The 15,673-nt window shown below is 40.3% G+C and overlaps 4 protein-coding genes across 5 annotated transcripts; 2 read left to right on the forward strand and 2 right to left on the reverse strand.

Annotated features, from left to right (window-relative positions):
- Positions 1 to 7,313: 7,313 nt before the first annotated feature.
- On the forward strand, positions 7,314 to 8,743 carry LOC118743417 (transmembrane protein 177). Its single transcript, XM_036476067.1, has 4 exons — positions 7,314 to 7,572; positions 7,632 to 7,768; positions 7,837 to 8,156; positions 8,214 to 8,743. Exons 1-4 carry the CDS (start codon positions 7,400 to 7,402, stop codon positions 8,553 to 8,555), a joined length of 972 nt encoding a protein of 323 aa, XP_036331960.1. The 5' UTR covers positions 7,314 to 7,399; the 3' UTR covers positions 8,556 to 8,743.
- On the reverse strand, positions 8,587 to 9,227 carry LOC118743418 (gamma-secretase subunit pen-2). The gene is made up of 3 exons (XM_036476068.1): positions 9,064 to 9,227; positions 8,885 to 8,989; positions 8,587 to 8,822 (listed from the first exon to the last, which is right to left on the reverse strand). The coding sequence occupies exons 1-3, from the start codon at positions 9,122 to 9,124 to the stop codon at positions 8,683 to 8,685; spliced, it is 306 nt and encodes a 101-aa protein (XP_036331961.1). The 5' UTR covers positions 9,125 to 9,227; the 3' UTR covers positions 8,587 to 8,682.
- A 247-nt stretch (positions 9,228 to 9,474) lies between these two features.
- Positions 9,475 to 11,003, forward strand: LOC118743415 (otefin). Of its 2 annotated transcripts, none has more exons than XM_036476065.1 (2): positions 9,475 to 10,218; positions 10,269 to 11,003. In XM_036476065.1, the coding sequence occupies exons 1-2, from the start codon at positions 9,571 to 9,573 to the stop codon at positions 10,836 to 10,838; spliced, it is 1,218 nt and encodes a 405-aa protein (XP_036331958.1). In that variant the 5' UTR covers positions 9,475 to 9,570; the 3' UTR covers positions 10,839 to 11,003. The 2 variants fall into 2 exon arrangements, with proteins under 2 accessions (XP_036331958.1, XP_036331959.1); XM_036476066.1 differs by having other exon boundaries at positions 9,477 to 10,218; positions 10,284 to 11,003.
- A 213-nt stretch (positions 11,004 to 11,216) lies between these two features.
- LOC118744056 (peptidyl-prolyl cis-trans isomerase-like 3) lies at positions 11,217 to 12,164 on the reverse strand. The gene is made up of 4 exons (XM_036476813.1): positions 11,969 to 12,164; positions 11,671 to 11,907; positions 11,485 to 11,603; positions 11,217 to 11,432 (listed from the first exon to the last, which is right to left on the reverse strand). Exons 1-4 carry the CDS (start codon positions 11,969 to 11,971, stop codon positions 11,306 to 11,308), a joined length of 486 nt encoding a protein of 161 aa, XP_036332706.1. The 5' UTR covers positions 11,972 to 12,164; the 3' UTR covers positions 11,217 to 11,305.
- Between the last annotated feature and the right edge of the window lie 3,509 nt (positions 12,165 to 15,673).

Genomic DNA, 15,673 nt, shown 5'->3' on the forward strand with positions numbered 1-15,673 from the left:
ATTTGCATACATACATATTCCTCTAAACATTGGAATTTTGTATTTTATTTTAGATATACATACATACATATATAGTGGCTGCATTTCTTTATACATTTACTTATTTTTTAGAACGTTTCTGACGATATGTTAACGTATATTTCAAACGCATTCTGTTTATTCTGGCTGTGAAATGGGATTATCTGGAATGTATAAAGAAACGCAGCCAGTATGTACTTATTTTTGTACTATTTCCAACGGATTTTGGACTTGGATGGTTTTTCAGATAGGAAATTTAAATGCAAACCTGTAACCAGTAAACTAATTGGAAAAGTTTCGTTTTATGGGATTGGATATAAAATAACATTTTTTATTCACTAAACCTACCCGATCGCCACCAAATTGTATATAAGTAGTATTTAGTAACAACAGTAAATGTTTCCTTCCGGTTGTTTAAAATTAATTTTTAAGGCCCTGTCAAATATATATACGCAAGTAATTTACACATTCGTCTATTCGTCATAATAATTTATTCACACAAATTTATCCGCAGCACTTAAAAATAGCTTCCTTCGGTAAAACCAGAGATCAGCGCCATTAAAAACGGAGTATGCACAGCCACATACAGCTTCATATAAATATACATACATACATATGTATGCGCACATGTATTTACTTACATACATGCTAGTTATACATGTGTCAATCCGTTATACAAATGTACTTACACGTTCCCCGCATGAACATATGTTAAGATCGATGGGATTACGTTAAAAGCGATGCAGGATAGGCGACGTTACCATAACAATGACAACATGAACAACAACAACAACCACGAAATCGAAGAATATAGAGAAACCAGCAAAAGCAAAGAGAAAATAACAAAAAAAAAAACCGACAGCACTGCAACGACAAATGGTGTGTTGCGGATGACAAAAATATTAATGCATTTTCGCACACACATTTGTCGCACAATTAATGCAGCAGTGTTCCAGTGTGTGTCTTCTGTGCACACGGCTCCAACGCTGTCGGCCTTCTTGTTTGTTTCCGCGGAATATGCGAAATAAGCGTACATTAAAAGGTTTGCGTAGCAACCTGAAGTATACAAATTGGAAGAGCAACCTGATAGAGAGACTAGTCCGCTATGCTATTCAATGAACAAGTTGGCTAAAATTTAACCCTTTAGTTTGAGTAAAAATATAATTACGAATGTGAGATGATGGTAACTATAATACATTCTTAATGCTAACATAATTTTAAAAGCAACGATAAAAATAACAATATCAAAAAAATAAAATAAATAACAGTATCGATGACAACGACAAATGTACCAATAACTAGAAAGAAATCGATTACGAATTGATATCAACACCAATTATCGCAACGATATCGACATCTTTAACGATAACTTGAGCGATAACAGCTCTGTCTGGGTAGGTACGAGTTTATGATAGCCCGCAATAATTGTTACAAGTTATCTTGTTTTGGCATCTGCATAGGCAAAAGCTTGCAAAAATGTTGCAGAGTAGGGAAAATTGAGAGAGCGAAAATGGCAGTTGGTTTTGAGGGAAGTTCCAAGTTTTTACTGAATAAATTTTTACTCGTAATAACAGCTGTTAATATGCTGGTTCATGCATTTCACACAAGAAAAGGAACAAATTTTTGTAATTATAAAGTTAAAACTGGTAAAATTTATCGATTTGATAAACAAAAAATTACATTAGCAAATGTTGACTTACCCCTCTATTCTAACAGAGTCACAAAACTTAGCTCATCACTGTTGTGATTTCAAGTGCGCCGAGAAATGTGTCACAAAAAATTCGATTTGGAGTGCTAGAAAAATACACAAAAATTTAAAAAATTAAATTGAAGCGGCATATTTTTTTAGCGGCAAGCTTTGAGGCGCGGTAGAAATCACAGCAGTGATGAGCTAAAGTTTGTGACTTTGTTAGAATACGGCTGTTAGTCTCAGAAATTGGGTTACTGGCAAGTTACTGGATATTTTTTTTTTTATCGGGGAGTACTCATACAGCAAAGCCATTTGCGTATAACGATAACAATTCCTATTAAAAGCGCAAATATTTCTGTAAATATTATGAAGCAGTCATATCTGTAGATACTCTTGGAAGCAATTAAATATTTGACCACTGGGTTCTATTTGAATGATACATTAGTAGGTATTGTGCCTCGCTCTTTCCCCAAACAGACACAGTCCTCTCCAATTGTCTTGCAAAAAGTTTACAGTGTCACACACACCTTCCTGCCACTTAGGTTGTCGTTTCTCCATGGTCTTCGTTCTGCTGCCTGTGTTTGTTGTTACGGAAGAGCACTCAAAATCTTCGCCGTAACCCACCTCACCTCTTGGCGTCGCATCAAGTAAGTCAACATACGTACATACATACATACATACTTATGAGTATATTTGCTTAACTTTGGCGCACTGTTTTTTTTTTATTGTTTTTGTACATGTCACATTGTTCATATTGTTCTTGTTGTTGTTGCTAAATATTATTGCAGTTCTGAGTTCTTTTTTCTCTCTCTCTCGTCTACTTTTTTGCTTTCAACGGTGTTGGTATATTGTTAAGCTTTGTCGACTTTACAGCCACTGCCGCGCCGCTGTGGTGGCATTTTGTTGTCGTTGTCGTTTTCATTGTTTTTGTTATTGTAAGTAGTGATTGTCGTTCTCGTTGTCGTCTACTGCTGTTCAACATGCGCCAAGTATCTGAACGATGCACTTCAATGTCATATCGGATCACATCTCGTCGTATCGCATCGTCTGTAAAGCGGCTGCGGCTGCGGCTGTGGTTGCGTCCGCTTAGAGGCGGCCGGCGGCAGGAGTGTTTTGCAAAAAGGAGTAAAATAAAGTGTGTGCAGCAGCTGTGAGGGGTCGACGCAAGGGTATATGCCAGCGTGCGGGCGGAGGTGTTTCACATTTGTCTGTCTGCTTAGCTGTCTGTCCATTTGTCTACCAATCGACCGGCCGACACCGGCGTGACATAACAATGGTGTTATTTGTACGACTTTGTGGCACGGCGGCGCGTCGTAATCTGCGACAGCTCTGCGCGCGATTATTTCGCCTATACTTCGCACACACACACACACACATACACACGTAAATCAACGCATGCAATAAAAAAAGCTCGCTCAAATATGTGTGTTTTTGTGTGTGTAAGTGTTGCGCCTCCACATTGATGAATAAAGTATTTTGTCTTTCTTTTCTCGAATTTGGTTGCAAGTTGTCAGTTTCAAATTGAAGAGGATCAACAGTGAACGATCCGATGGCAGGGTTTGGTAGATTCATTACATAAATATTTGCAACCGCGACACTAATTCGCGTTCAGGCGGGGAGATGACAAAATTGTTTTTCTTCTTTTTCTGTGTGTTTTCTTTTCTTTACAATTGATTCGGTGAACAAAAGGCGTTCAGTCGGTAGGAATTGATCGGAACAAATTGCAACACTCGTCTTGACTTATGTACTAACATTTTCATTATTTGTATTTCTTTTGATTGTCATTTATACGGGCTGATCTTTGTCATATTTACTGCATTTCCTGCACCTTTGGTTGGGATTGATGAGCGTAGATTGTTTTTTTTTTTTTTTGTTATTTTTTACTCCGATTGACACAATCGTTTTGTTTGTAGTTGAAGATCAGTGAGAAGAAGGTATGATATTTTGATCGTATTTAGTATTAATAAAGCCAAATTAAAGTAGACTTTAGGTTTGCTTGGAAATGTTTGCTTATTCAATATTTAACATATAAGCAGTTGGGATTTCCTAAAACTTCGAGCGTCTAACAAATTTCAAAACAACATTGGCCTAAAAAAGGTCATACCATATATAAACTTCGGCTATCATTTCCCCGACGGAAGTATGCCCCGACAGAAGAGTTTAATGATATTCTCGTTGAGGGGAGTTAACAAATTCCCTCAGATGTAGTATCTGGCTGAGATTTTGGGCTCTTCTTAATCAACATGGCGGCTAGTGTGATCCGCACATCTTTTCGGCAGTATGGAAGCAATTTCTACCAGCTCCAACAAAAAGATAAAAGTTTATGAGGCAGGAATACAAACTATCAACCATATTTAGATATCCTACATTGACAGGCTGCAGAGAAAACCAGAGCAACTCTACTAACAGAAGATGGGTGCATCTAAATACACTGTGCCATCGCACCTTTTTTGACCGACACTTCAGAAACGAAGAGAAAACGTAGGTGGTCTCGGTATCTTTCGCAAAGTCGTCCCAATCAGCTTCGAAGACAGGATTTGGGTGACGTCTTACCGGGCAGCTTGGGACATATATTATGTACCTCAAATATTTCATGCTTAACATTGCCAGGCCGGATAACTCCGCAATGGTATTCGAGGGTGGTATCCTTCTATAAGACGATATTGTAAAGCCAATAGTAACCTATGCTTCCTTAGCACGGTGGAATAAGGCTGCACAAAGAACTGCAAGCACTAAACTAAGTAAATTGCACAAAATCGTTTGCACTGACATAGCAGGAGCTATGAAGACCTGCCCGGCTGATGCACTCAGCGCCTTGGTTGGAATACCTCCATTTCCTATTTTAATAGAAAAAGAGGCGACCACAGCGTCACTGAGAATTCCAAACACCTCCGATCTGAAAAATGGAAATATGACGGTCCACATGAAGGTCCTAAGGAAATTCGTTAATAACCCCATATTGTAAATGCGCGATCCAATAGTTCCAAAACTAGAAATCTCCAGGAAATTTGAGGTACACATTGCAGATCGAGCTCTCAGGAATGCACGGAACCCATACATCAAACCTAATGGGGAGGTTTTGTACACAGATGGATCTGAGCTTGAAGATGATAAAACTGGGGCTGAAATTTTTGGGTAGAACTTCAAAAAATCGATACCAATGGGTAGCTACCCCATCATCTTTCAGGCGGAGATTCATGCAATAGAAATTTGTGGCAGAGAATTGCTTAGAAGGGTCACATCATCGAAATATATCTGCATTATGTCGGACAGTCAGGCAGTCCTACTGGCTCTGAAGTCCCACAAAATAAGTTCTTCACAGAAACCACTCAATTTAGCCAGAGAGGACCTCAAAACTCTCACTGGGTACTAGACGGGACACTGCTGCTGCCAAAAATTGGATTTTGTCACATAAGCTCTTGGCTCAATCCTTATCCATTAGTCCTGAAATATACTAGCCAGAAAAGCGATTGCTTTATAAAAAAGGGAACTATTTTGAAATATGAGTGTTTTAACTCTATGGAAAATAACTTATGCAACTTCACATAAGCGGTTTTGCATTATCTTGATACGCGGTTTTGTACTTTAAACGACGATATGCAAATACATATCATCTAAGAGCGCTGTTAGGTGGTGCTACACTTAATCCGTTTGCAATTTGGAACAAAACGCTCTTGGAAGTACTAGGCTACATTTAAAGTCTTCCCATATAGGGCCGGGGCCACGCACAATAGATCAATTTAGAGGTCGCGGTGTATATGGCCCATAATAATTATAATAAGAGTGAAATATGTTGCTTATTACCGCCTGCTGTCCACCCTCTACCAGAAGGACCTTGTTCGCGCATGTCCTGGTTTTCGCCCCAAGCGTTGTGCTGACATGAGGCTAATATATCCAAGAGTGTATCACATGTGACCAGTGGCACCCCCCGCTGCTGCTTATCTAGCGATAACGTTTCAAGTGTACCTTTCCAAGACGATTCGTCAGCCACACAGTTCTCCGCAATTTTGATGGGATCTGGAACCCAAATCAGGCTAATCCAGAAGTATTCCGCCGCAACTGAGAGAGAGAGAGCAGACATTCTTTAACTAAATTGGAGTACACCTCCAAAGCAATGAAGGCCTTGATAATGCCTTGGCTCACCATGCTGACTATCATCGCACTTCAGAGAAGTGACTCCATCCTTAATAGCAGCAATTTCATCCTGAAATACACTGTAGAAACCTGGAAGCCTGAACTTAGTACTGATGGAAAGCTCTCGACAGAAGACTCCACCAGCCCTTCCGTCCAGTTTTGATCCATCCGTGAAGAAGTGCATTGCTCCACCTCTCCAGAAATTTTACCCGCCTAATCCTCCATTGTGGTTGCGCAGTAATAGATTTACATGCGTCTGAGGGCTTTCAACAAATCAGGCGAGCGTCATCCATAAGGTCAGAAAAAGCACCGCAGTCTGCACACACTTCCATTAGGGAAATTTTCTCTGGGAACGGTTTAGAATGAATATTAAGAGCGGGATTCCTAGCGAGTATACGCCTAAATCTAGAGTATTCATGACACCCATTTACGTTTTCGTAGAAAAACAAAAACTCTTTTCGCCTTTCTGGTCTCGAAATTGTAGATTCCCAGTCACTTAGAATGTTTCTAATCAGAATGTATCTTACACCTGCATACCCTATGGAATCATTGTCTGCTTGACGCCCCTAACGCAGAAAGCTCCTCCGTCTATCAAAGGGTTTCCTTCTGCCTTTCTGAAATCTCAGCGGACATGTGCATCGGACCCTAAAATGACGCCGGCTGTCCTTTGTATGGCTTCTGCTATAGCGCTCCTCGTTGGAGGTAGTTCTTTAAAAGTCTTCATTGCTGAAATTATGCAAAAGAAAAGCTTTTAGTTCACCTCTGATGAGCATACACGCCCTAGTCCTTCCTACATTGTTCGCCGTCTTTAGATTATATCTTTTTGCTCAGAGTCCAGAGAAACCATTACTACTCAACCACTGCTCTTGGATCAAAACCATTTCAGCTCCACCTTGCTCAAGGTTAGGACCGTAATTTATAACGGCCATAAACGGCATTTACCGGGAGTCGGAGTCAACTTTCACCAACTCTTGACCTTTGAATGCCGTTTTAGGAACACAACTACTCGACGTGGACAAGACAGAACTTCGTCTGCCGGCGATGACTCGCACTACCTTCTTAGCACAACTCCGCTCCGGATACTGCTGCAGGATAAACTCCTATCTGAGCAGGATAAACTGAGATGTGCTCAAAGAATGTCCGGCACGTGGGGCCACCACATGACTACGCACACCTCTTCGCATGGAAACAAGCCGATCTAGGCAGGCCTAAATAAGTCGATACAACAACAACGTCCCGGTCATTCCGTTGCGTACAATGAGTCAGTTCAGTAATGTAGTGGTATCAAAATTAATTTATCCATGTGTGAGTTGTTGTATCAGCTCTTGCTCATATTAGTATTTTTATTCTAATTTATAAAAAATGCGAATTAAAAAAAATAAACACCTTTACTTTTTAAGGCTGCTAAACACAGCTCACGCGATGCAAATTATGCAATTGGGAATTTTTGTCATAACCTCACAATCAGCTGTCAAATATTGGCACAATAACATAACATTGCATCGGTCATTCGTAGTTTTTAGTTTTATTAATATTTGTTATTAATTGTAAATAAAAATGAGAAAGGATCCGGTTGTAAATCGTGGCATAATGGGCTTCTTCCAGACAACAGCCGGACGCAATATTGCCTTTTTTGCCACAGGCGCCACTACCTTGGGCCTTTTTGTAGTGAATTATTTGCCGCATACAATGTGCTTGAAATACTACAAAGACTTTGTTCAATGCTATCAGTAAGTTAACAAATCATACAAAAATGTTTATTTTATGGAGAGTTTTAAATTATTTTCAGAAACGGCATACCACGCCCCGTGCCCGACAAGGTGAAAGCGCGTTTGGACAAAGCATTAGATATACTACAATTACAAGAATATCAACGAAAGATTATTAAACCGTTTACAGTTTTCGGTTTTGATCTCTTCTTGGCAGGTATTTAAATAATTGAGTGCTATCAATTTACAATTGTTGTTAACTGTGTATGTACGCACATGAAATAGGTTCAACAAAGTACCGATTTGGTGCCGCTCTGGGAATCCCTGTGAATTATTCCTACTCCGAAAAAGAGGAAGTAAATCGACATGATATCCGCTTCCGCGATCAAACTATTCAATGGAACACAGAAGCTGGAAACTTACTACTGGATGCAATTGTGTTATCAGAAGACGAGCAATTGTTTGGATTGTGCAAATCAATTCTACAACTACAAACACACCGAGTTTTATTGAACTCGGTATTTCCAAGTGTCTCCTTTTTGACAGTTTATACAATTGGCCATTACCTAAATGCGCGAATGAACCTTTTCGCGAGACCTTTCAGCGTAAGTTCTTTTTACCTCTTGCTACTAAGATTTATGTAATTTAACATCTCATTGCAGTTGCGCCTTGTTATGTATTCGATATTGGGATTGTTTGGTTTTGGTACATGGTCTTTTATGAAAGACTTTAACCAAGTACGCTACGATACAGAAATCGATAAACAGTTGTGCAGTTTGGGCCCGAAATTTGTCGAAGCAGGAGCGAGTTACTATGACAAGCTTTTAAAGAAAAACATGGCGCTCCGCGAATTAATCGGGGATGACACCTATACAGCTAAAGGCAATGAAAACTATTTCATCCGTCAAAAGTCTCTACCTCTGACAATACATAAATCTTATTTTGAGGAAAAACTGCGCGAACTACGACAAAGCTCAGAAGGATCGGCGGAGATACCAAATTAAAATAAGACTTACAAGGATATGCAAATGTTATTAGTTTTCCCTATAAATTTATTGTCGAGTTTTACCTATGATTTCTTTATTTAAATTTTAAAATTAAAATGTCGTTTAAATAAGGTATACTTTGGTTTTAGGCCCTTCCCAATGGAATAATAAAACTCATATAATCTGCCATTGCACCCCATTCTGCACGCTTTGTTTGGAATACTATAATCCAACTAATAATGATTGCGACCCAAATGAGTGCGCCTATCAGCGATAAAATAACATCTAAAAATTTAATGTTAAAATTAGTTACAATTCGAATTTATAGTATTTGCTATGGGGCTTACATCGCTTTATCTTCGCTTGTTCAGGATATTCAGGTTTTCGGAATGCTTCGTTGAAAAACCAGCACACGTTGATGGCCCAAACAAATGGCAAAAAAGCCCATCCAGCTGAGAATAAGTAGGAAGAAATTCAAAACTTTAATTTGTACGTATTAATTATTATTATTTCCCTAGCTTTATACCTCTGAAGTAATTTTGGCACAACTGCAATTTTCTTTCGTTCGTTGCTTTGGAAATGTCCATATTCTTGCGACGATATTTGTTAAAAAATACACAATCAAATAAATAAATCTTCGAATCACTTCGAATTCGAATGATGACAATGGCCAGCTGGTAAAAACAAAAATGTCATGTTGCATGTTGTAGGAGTGTTGCCCAACTCTCAAACTCATTGCTTGACAAAAATGGTTTTATTGTAAAAAGGTAATTTAATTAAAATGTAAAATGTTTTAATAATTCGAATGCTACATTTGTAAATAAACTCATTAAAGTGTTAATACAGGAAAGACATTTTTTTTGTTTTTTGTGTCATGCACTCGACAGCTTGCGTCAAGCCTGTGTCAGTAGGATATTTTGCATATTTGTGCTTGATTGGTCTTCGTTAAACGGCGTTGGTGAAATATTTGAACGCGCAAAAGGTGAAGTGAAAATTTTGAAAGGTTAAAAATTAATTAAATTCCGCAATTAAAATGTCTGAAATTGATAATTTGGAGTCTCTAAGCAACGCGGATTTACGAAAAAAGTGCATACAGCATGGATTGCCCAACGTTCCGATAACGGACTCAAGCCGAAATTTGTTAATTAGAAAACTACGCGCCTCGTTATCAGGCTCGCCGGCGGCGTCGTCTCCAAAAAAAACTTCCCGTCGTGAGACTATACACGTCTCTAAAACCACCGAATCGGCTGAAGTTAAAGATGAAGTAAAAGTAGATTCAGAGCGTCGTACTCCCAGTAGGGGTCCGAGTAGACGCACAATTGCCGGTACACCAACACTCGACTTGCAAAAACCAAGTGAATCTCAAGCCACGGACACTATTGTTCCAGCTCCCATTGGCACACGCCGACGATCAACTCGTGATCATGAAATACCACCATCTCAAAAGGATAACAAACCGTCGAAGACCTCTAATCCTGTTTATATACTTGAAAGTGATGAAGAGGATAACAATTTAATATTGGCAGCTGTACAGGAATTGGAAAGATCCAAGCAGAAACCGGTAGCAAAGGAAGTGAATGCACGTTCACGTTCATCAAGATCAGTTTCTTTGTCAAAAACGGGCGTCGTAACGACATCGTACAGTCAAGCAACTGCTAAGCCATTGCCGGAAGTTCCCGAGGTAATATTTTTCAGATCATGAACTTACATACATATATGTAAATATTCAAGCCATTTATTTTCCAGGTCTCTAACCGTAATTTAACGTCAGAGAATTTACCACATGGAATATATAAGCCCCAAATTAATGTGAATAGCGGCCGCTATAGCTTGCACCCGAACCTTACGCAAAGGACCAACATTGGATTGAGTAAAGAAGTACCATCTATTTCGCGCTACAGTACAAACACCCTTACTAGTGGGTTATATACATCAAAAGCTACACCTCTGTATAATGAACAAAGCGACGATAATGAGGAGGCTGATAAACAAGATTTTGAAACGCCCTTTTTGAGCAGTTTTGCACGCAACTTAGAGCGACTAAAGTCCGACGGGGTAGTATTAGGTAAACCGAGTGTCTTGGGCACTACTGATTTTGGTGGGGAGTACTCTTCACCTCGTCCAATACAACGTTCGAAGCGGTATGACATTATTGGGCGTCGCCCCGCACGGGATTCTGTGACTGAGTCTTTCCGTCAATTGTTGATTGCATTGGATCGTAAATATAACCTTAGGCTTTATCTCATCCTTGCAACGATCTTTTTGGTGTTGGCATTTATTTATGTTATTTTGTATCAGTAAACACGTCTTTTTGATTGAAATATGTAATTTGTATGTAACAGCATTTATGTTAAAAGTTTTTATTTTAATTTGCAAGTGTCCAAAAAATGTCTAAAAATTCTCGTAGTAAATATCGCTGCTTTTAAAGAGTAAATTAATCGAATTTTCTTTTTTTACTAAGGATTTTGTAGTGTTCATCGGTCTGTTTAAGGAATTAAGCATAGTAAACAACCCCATGTAAATTGTAAGCCCGCAACAAATTTTCTTAAATATATTTTACAGGCTTGCAATATACTAATGGCCTTATTCATAAAAAATAAAGTAGCTTTATAAAAGGTTTATAAATTGAAAAATGTATGAAAACTTCAATTTATAAAGCTCTTTAAACCTACTTTATTTTTTATGAATAAGGCCATAAATTTTTAATTCAACACAATAATTTTTTCACATTTAAACCTTAATTTTTATAATAAACCTCCCGACTGCGTTCATCCAGCTATGGGATTTGCATGTATGGTGACGCTGTTTATTTTCTTTTCAAGATGTGGACGATATGTTTTGGGATTTACGGGCAGTTTTTCTAGTTCATCTAACGCGTCAAAGCCGTCTATCACTCTGCAAGTAAAAATACATTAAATGTGGCAAAAGTTAGTATTTATCTACTAACCTTCCGAAGAGTGTATATTTCAGGTCTAGATTTGGTTGTGCCGCATATGTAATGAAAAACTGACTGGCGTTAGCGTTCGGACCATTATTAGCCATTGAGACCATGCCCCGATCGGAATGCTGGATGGATATCAAATATTATTTAATGTTCCTTGATGGCTTTGTCGTAAGAAAATACTATGCCAACCTTCAACGTATCCTTAAATTCATCTTCAAATTTTGTGTCCCATATCGACTTCCCGTTTTTGCCAGTATTTGTTGGGTCCCCGGTTTGCACAATGAAACCTTTTATATTCCGAATAAAAGCACATCCGTTGTAGTATTCGCTTGCACATAGCGCCAAGAAATTGTGGCACGCCTTTGGGCAATCCTCACAGAAAAGTTCGATTTTAATATCGCCTACGTCTGTGTGTAAAGTGATAGACTGTAAAAATTTTTATCAGAGAAAGTGTCCATATTGATATATGACAAGAATTGTTGCTTACCATTGTGCAGAATAATCAACAAAAACACTGCAAAAATAAATAGAGCGATTGGAGGCAAAATTAGAGCTGTAGCAAACCGTATGTATTCGTTACGTTACCAAGTAACGGGTGCGACCCCTGACTCAAAGTGCTCGGAACTCGTATTCGACGAATATTAGGGGTCTTCATCTAAAGAGATAAAGGGATAAATTGATTACATATATCAGTTTATCCGCATTCTTTAATGAACACAATTGAGTACGGGTTGTTGTTGTTGTTGTAGCAGCATACAAATTCCCCAAAGACTTTTTGGGGAGTGTTGCTGGAGTGACAGTCCTTGGCCAGATATAAATCTGGGTCGTTCCGGTTACGTAGACCCGACTGTCGTGGGAACAATGAACACAATTGAGTACGGGTCTTCATCAAAGGTGATAAACTGTTGATAAACTGAAATGATTGATAAATGAACTGTCAAACTTTATATGGAAATCTATTTAACCACAGTTTATCACTTTATCAAATGATTTTGGTGGATAAATGTATAAATTTCAGCGAAATTCAACGTTGACAGGTTACCAGGTGGTCGCTTTTGCTACGAACACATAAAAAGCAAATGAACCAAATAGACGAGGTGAGAATAAAATCGTAACTAGCCATATAAGTTAAATAATAAACAATTTTATGCAATTATTTACCAAGGTGCGTTCATGAAAGAATGCGGATAAACTGATAAATTTTAGCAATTTATCGCTTTATCACTTGAGAAGACCCCTAGTAATTATTGCACAAAATTGTTTGTTATTTAACTTTTCTGGCTAGTTACGTTTCATTCGTACCTCGTTGATTGTGCTAATTTGCTTCTATGTATTCGTAGAAAAATCGGCCACCTGGCAGTCTGTCAGGATTGCATTTTGGTGAAATTTATACGTTTATCCACCAAAGTCCTTTGATAAAGCGATAAACCTTGGTTAAATAGATTTCCATACAAAGTTTGACAGTTCATTTAACAAGATGATAAATTTATCATATATTTTTCAACAGTTTATCACTCTTTATGAAGAACCCTATTGTATATTCAATCAAGATTGTTTTGTCAACACGATTTCTCAAGCAAATCTCACAGTGGCTATAAAACTGTTGCCAATTTTTAACTTGGACCCTAACAACAATACCCCTCAGATCGGTTGATATCTCAGTCGTTGTCGACAAGTTCCACTAACGGCAGCCCTAAGAGGCGTGCAGCCTCTAAAGGGTCGGTCCACAGGGACAACGCCGTTAGGGTTGTCGGGTTTTCCGGGCATGCGAAGAGATGTTTCGAGTCGTGAGAGGTCTTTCCGCATACCGGACACTCATTTGGCACATCCGCATTTAGTCTGCTCAGGTATGAGTTTAACCTGCTGCAGAAGCCAGAGCGAAGTTGGGCTATTGTGGTTCTTGTCTACCGAGGCAGATGAAGCTCCGTCACGTCAATGTCCGGTGGTTGTGTGCCTAGAACGGCATTCACAGGTCTAGAGTCTTCATAAGTCGAGACTGCGTCCCTGTGAACGCCGTTCAGGGCCTGTCGGTATGCTGACGGGTCCAGAGGTTGCTTAATGAACATCTGGACTTCGTCCGTCAGTTCGTATAGATGCCTCCTGACGTGCCTAGGCGAGGGCTTCTCTGCAAGCAGCTGTCTGTTTGAGTGGCCAAATCTGTGGCTCCCAACCAGAAACTGCTTGCAGAGCATTATGTTATGCTCCTTGATTGGGAGCATTTTCGTCTCGTCATGGAGGTGGTGTCCAGGCGACATCAGGAGGCATCCAGTCGCTGTCCTGAGTGCGGTGTTCTGTGCTATCTGTAGCTTCATCCACTGCGCCCTACTAGTCCCCGGCGACCACACTGGGGCTGCGTAGTTTAAAACCGGCCGGCCTATTGCCTTGTATATTGCCAGCAACGTTTCTTTGTCTTTGCCCCAAGTACTGCCATACAATACCTATGTACTTTGTTGACAATAGCGGTTGCGTGCGCAGAGAAGGAGAGCAGGCTGTCGAATGTTACTCCGAGTCTGTTGGGGTTATTCACCGTCGGAATTGGTGTGTCATCGACGTGAATTCCCAGCGGTAGCCTGACCTCCTTCGTCCAGGTGGTGAACAAGGTCGCAGAGGATTTCGTAAGGGAGAGGGCTAGACACTTTGCAGTGAAGAAGCGAGAAAGTTCGGAGAGATACCCGTTTACTTTCGAACAAAGGTCATCAATTCCATTCCCAGTCGCCATGATCGAGCAATCGTCGGCGTAAGAGACAATCGAGACTCCCTCTGGTAGTTGAGGGAGCTTTGAAATGTAAAAGTTGAACAGTAGCGGGGAAAGGACACGACCCTGTGGAACCCGTTTTGTTTTCCTAGGTTTACTCGATTTGTCTCTAAACATTACCGACGAGTGTCGAACACTCAGACAATTTGCCGACCACCGTTTGAGCCTCTGTGGGAGAGAGGAAGCCTGTATATCTTCTAGTAGCGTGGATTGGCTGACAGTGTCAAATGCCTTTGACAGGTCCAACGCTATTAGAATCGTTCTCTCACAGGGACGGTTTCGGTTAAGGCCACGAGTTATCTGATTGTTTAAGGCGTTAAGTGCTGTTGTTGTACTGTGCACTTTACGAAAACCATGCTGATGCTTCGCTGGGGTCAAGTGGTTTGTGAAATACGGGAGTAGCAAGGCCTCGAGTGTCTTCGCTACCGTCGAAAGGAGTGTTATCCGACGATAAGAATCTCCTATGTTGGCAGGTTTCCCCGGTTTGAACAGTGGGACCACTCTCCCCACCTTCCACATGTCTGGGATGATGAGAGTGGCCATAGACAAATTGAGGACCCCCGTTAGGTACGCTACCCCCGCAGGACCCAAATTGTTCAGCATCATCATGCATATTCCGTCGGGACCCATGGCTTTGGAGGCTTTCGCCTTCCCGATGGCCACCTGAACTTCGCCGCAAGGGAAAGCAAGGGGGGCACAAGTTATTGGCAGTTTGTGCCACCTTCGTGTCACTCGACGCTTGGCTTTGTCCACCGGAGGATGCAGTATGAACTGCCGGCTAAAATAGCTCGCGCATCGCTCCGGGTCCGACGAAGCATGGTCGCCGAAGGAAATTTCGACTCTGTCGTCGTGCTTCGTCGGATTGGACAGTGACCTCACGGTTGACGGTTGGTCTGTGGTGTTATTATGTTGTTGTGCTGTGGTGACTGTCTGAGGCTGCTCAGGTGGACTGAGGTTAGCCGTGGAGGCTGCTCTGTTTGAGCAACAGTGGGCCACGTACGACGTGGTCCACTGTCGATGTATCCGTAGTCCTGACTCTAAGGTGACTCCACCCCTCGCAGGCATTAATTACACTTGACTGAGGTGGAGTTGTGGTGTAGTCGTCTCTGGCATATACAGCAGGTGTAGATTTCTGGCCCTGGGTTTGACTCGATGCCAGCCCTGAGTAGAAGAATACGTAGAACCGGCTGTCGTGGGAATGACTCTGATGCTTTGGCTTGATGCATTTCTGAACGCACCCATATTTGTATGTATTCTAAATGTGAACCAAATGGGATCAAAAATATGGGTTTTCCAAATATCTCGATTCCTGCACCACCTATCGGCACAATTTAGCGTAGAGTTATTTCTTTTTATGTAAGTAATATATATTCTAAATATGAATGAAATCGGTCCATAAATGCCGGTTTTTCAAATGTCTGTAATAAAAAAAGACAC

Source organism: Rhagoletis pomonella, unplaced genomic scaffold (genome assembly GCF_013731165.1).
Source record: "Rhagoletis pomonella isolate Grant_MI unplaced genomic scaffold, Rhpom_1.0 Rhpom_scaffold_00007, whole genome shotgun sequence".
NCBI classification, from domain to species: domain Eukaryota; kingdom Metazoa; phylum Arthropoda; class Insecta; order Diptera; family Tephritidae; genus Rhagoletis; species Rhagoletis pomonella.

Coding starts and splice junctions, on each gene's coding strand:
- LOC118743417 (XM_036476067.1), top strand. CDS start 7,400: ATGAGAAAGGATCCGGTTGTAAATCGTGGCATAATGGGCTTCTTCCAG. Junction 7,573..7,631: donor GACTTTGTTCAATGCTATCA/GTAAGTTAACAA, acceptor AATTATTTTCAG/AAACGGCATACCACGCCCCG. Junction 7,769..7,836: donor TTTTGATCTCTTCTTGGCAG/GTATTTAAATAA, acceptor CACATGAAATAG/GTTCAACAAAGTACCGATTT.
- LOC118743418 (XM_036476068.1), bottom strand. CDS start 9,124: ATGGACATTTCCAAAGCAACGAACGAAAGAAAATTGCAGTTGTGCCAA. Junction 8,990..9,063: donor GTGCCAAAATTACTTCAGAG/GTATAAAGCTAG, acceptor ACTTATTCTCAG/CTGGATGGGCTTTTTTGCCA. Junction 8,823..8,884: donor ACAAGCGAAGATAAAGCGAT/GTAAGCCCCATA, acceptor TTAAATTTTTAG/ATGTTATTTTATCGCTGATA.
- LOC118743415 (XM_036476065.1), top strand. CDS start 9,571: ATGTCTGAAATTGATAATTTGGAGTCTCTAAGCAACGCGGATTTACGA. Junction 10,219..10,268: donor CATTGCCGGAAGTTCCCGAG/GTAATATTTTTC, acceptor TAAATATTCAAG/CCATTTATTTTCCAGGTCTC.
- LOC118744056 (XM_036476813.1), bottom strand. Junction 11,604..11,670: donor AATTTAAGGATACGTTGAAG/GTTGGCATAGTA, acceptor ATATCCATCCAG/CATTCCGATCGGGGCATGGT. Junction 11,433..11,484: donor AAATATACACTCTTCGGAAG/GTTAGTAGATAA, acceptor TTTTACTTGCAG/AGTGATAGACGGCTTTGACG.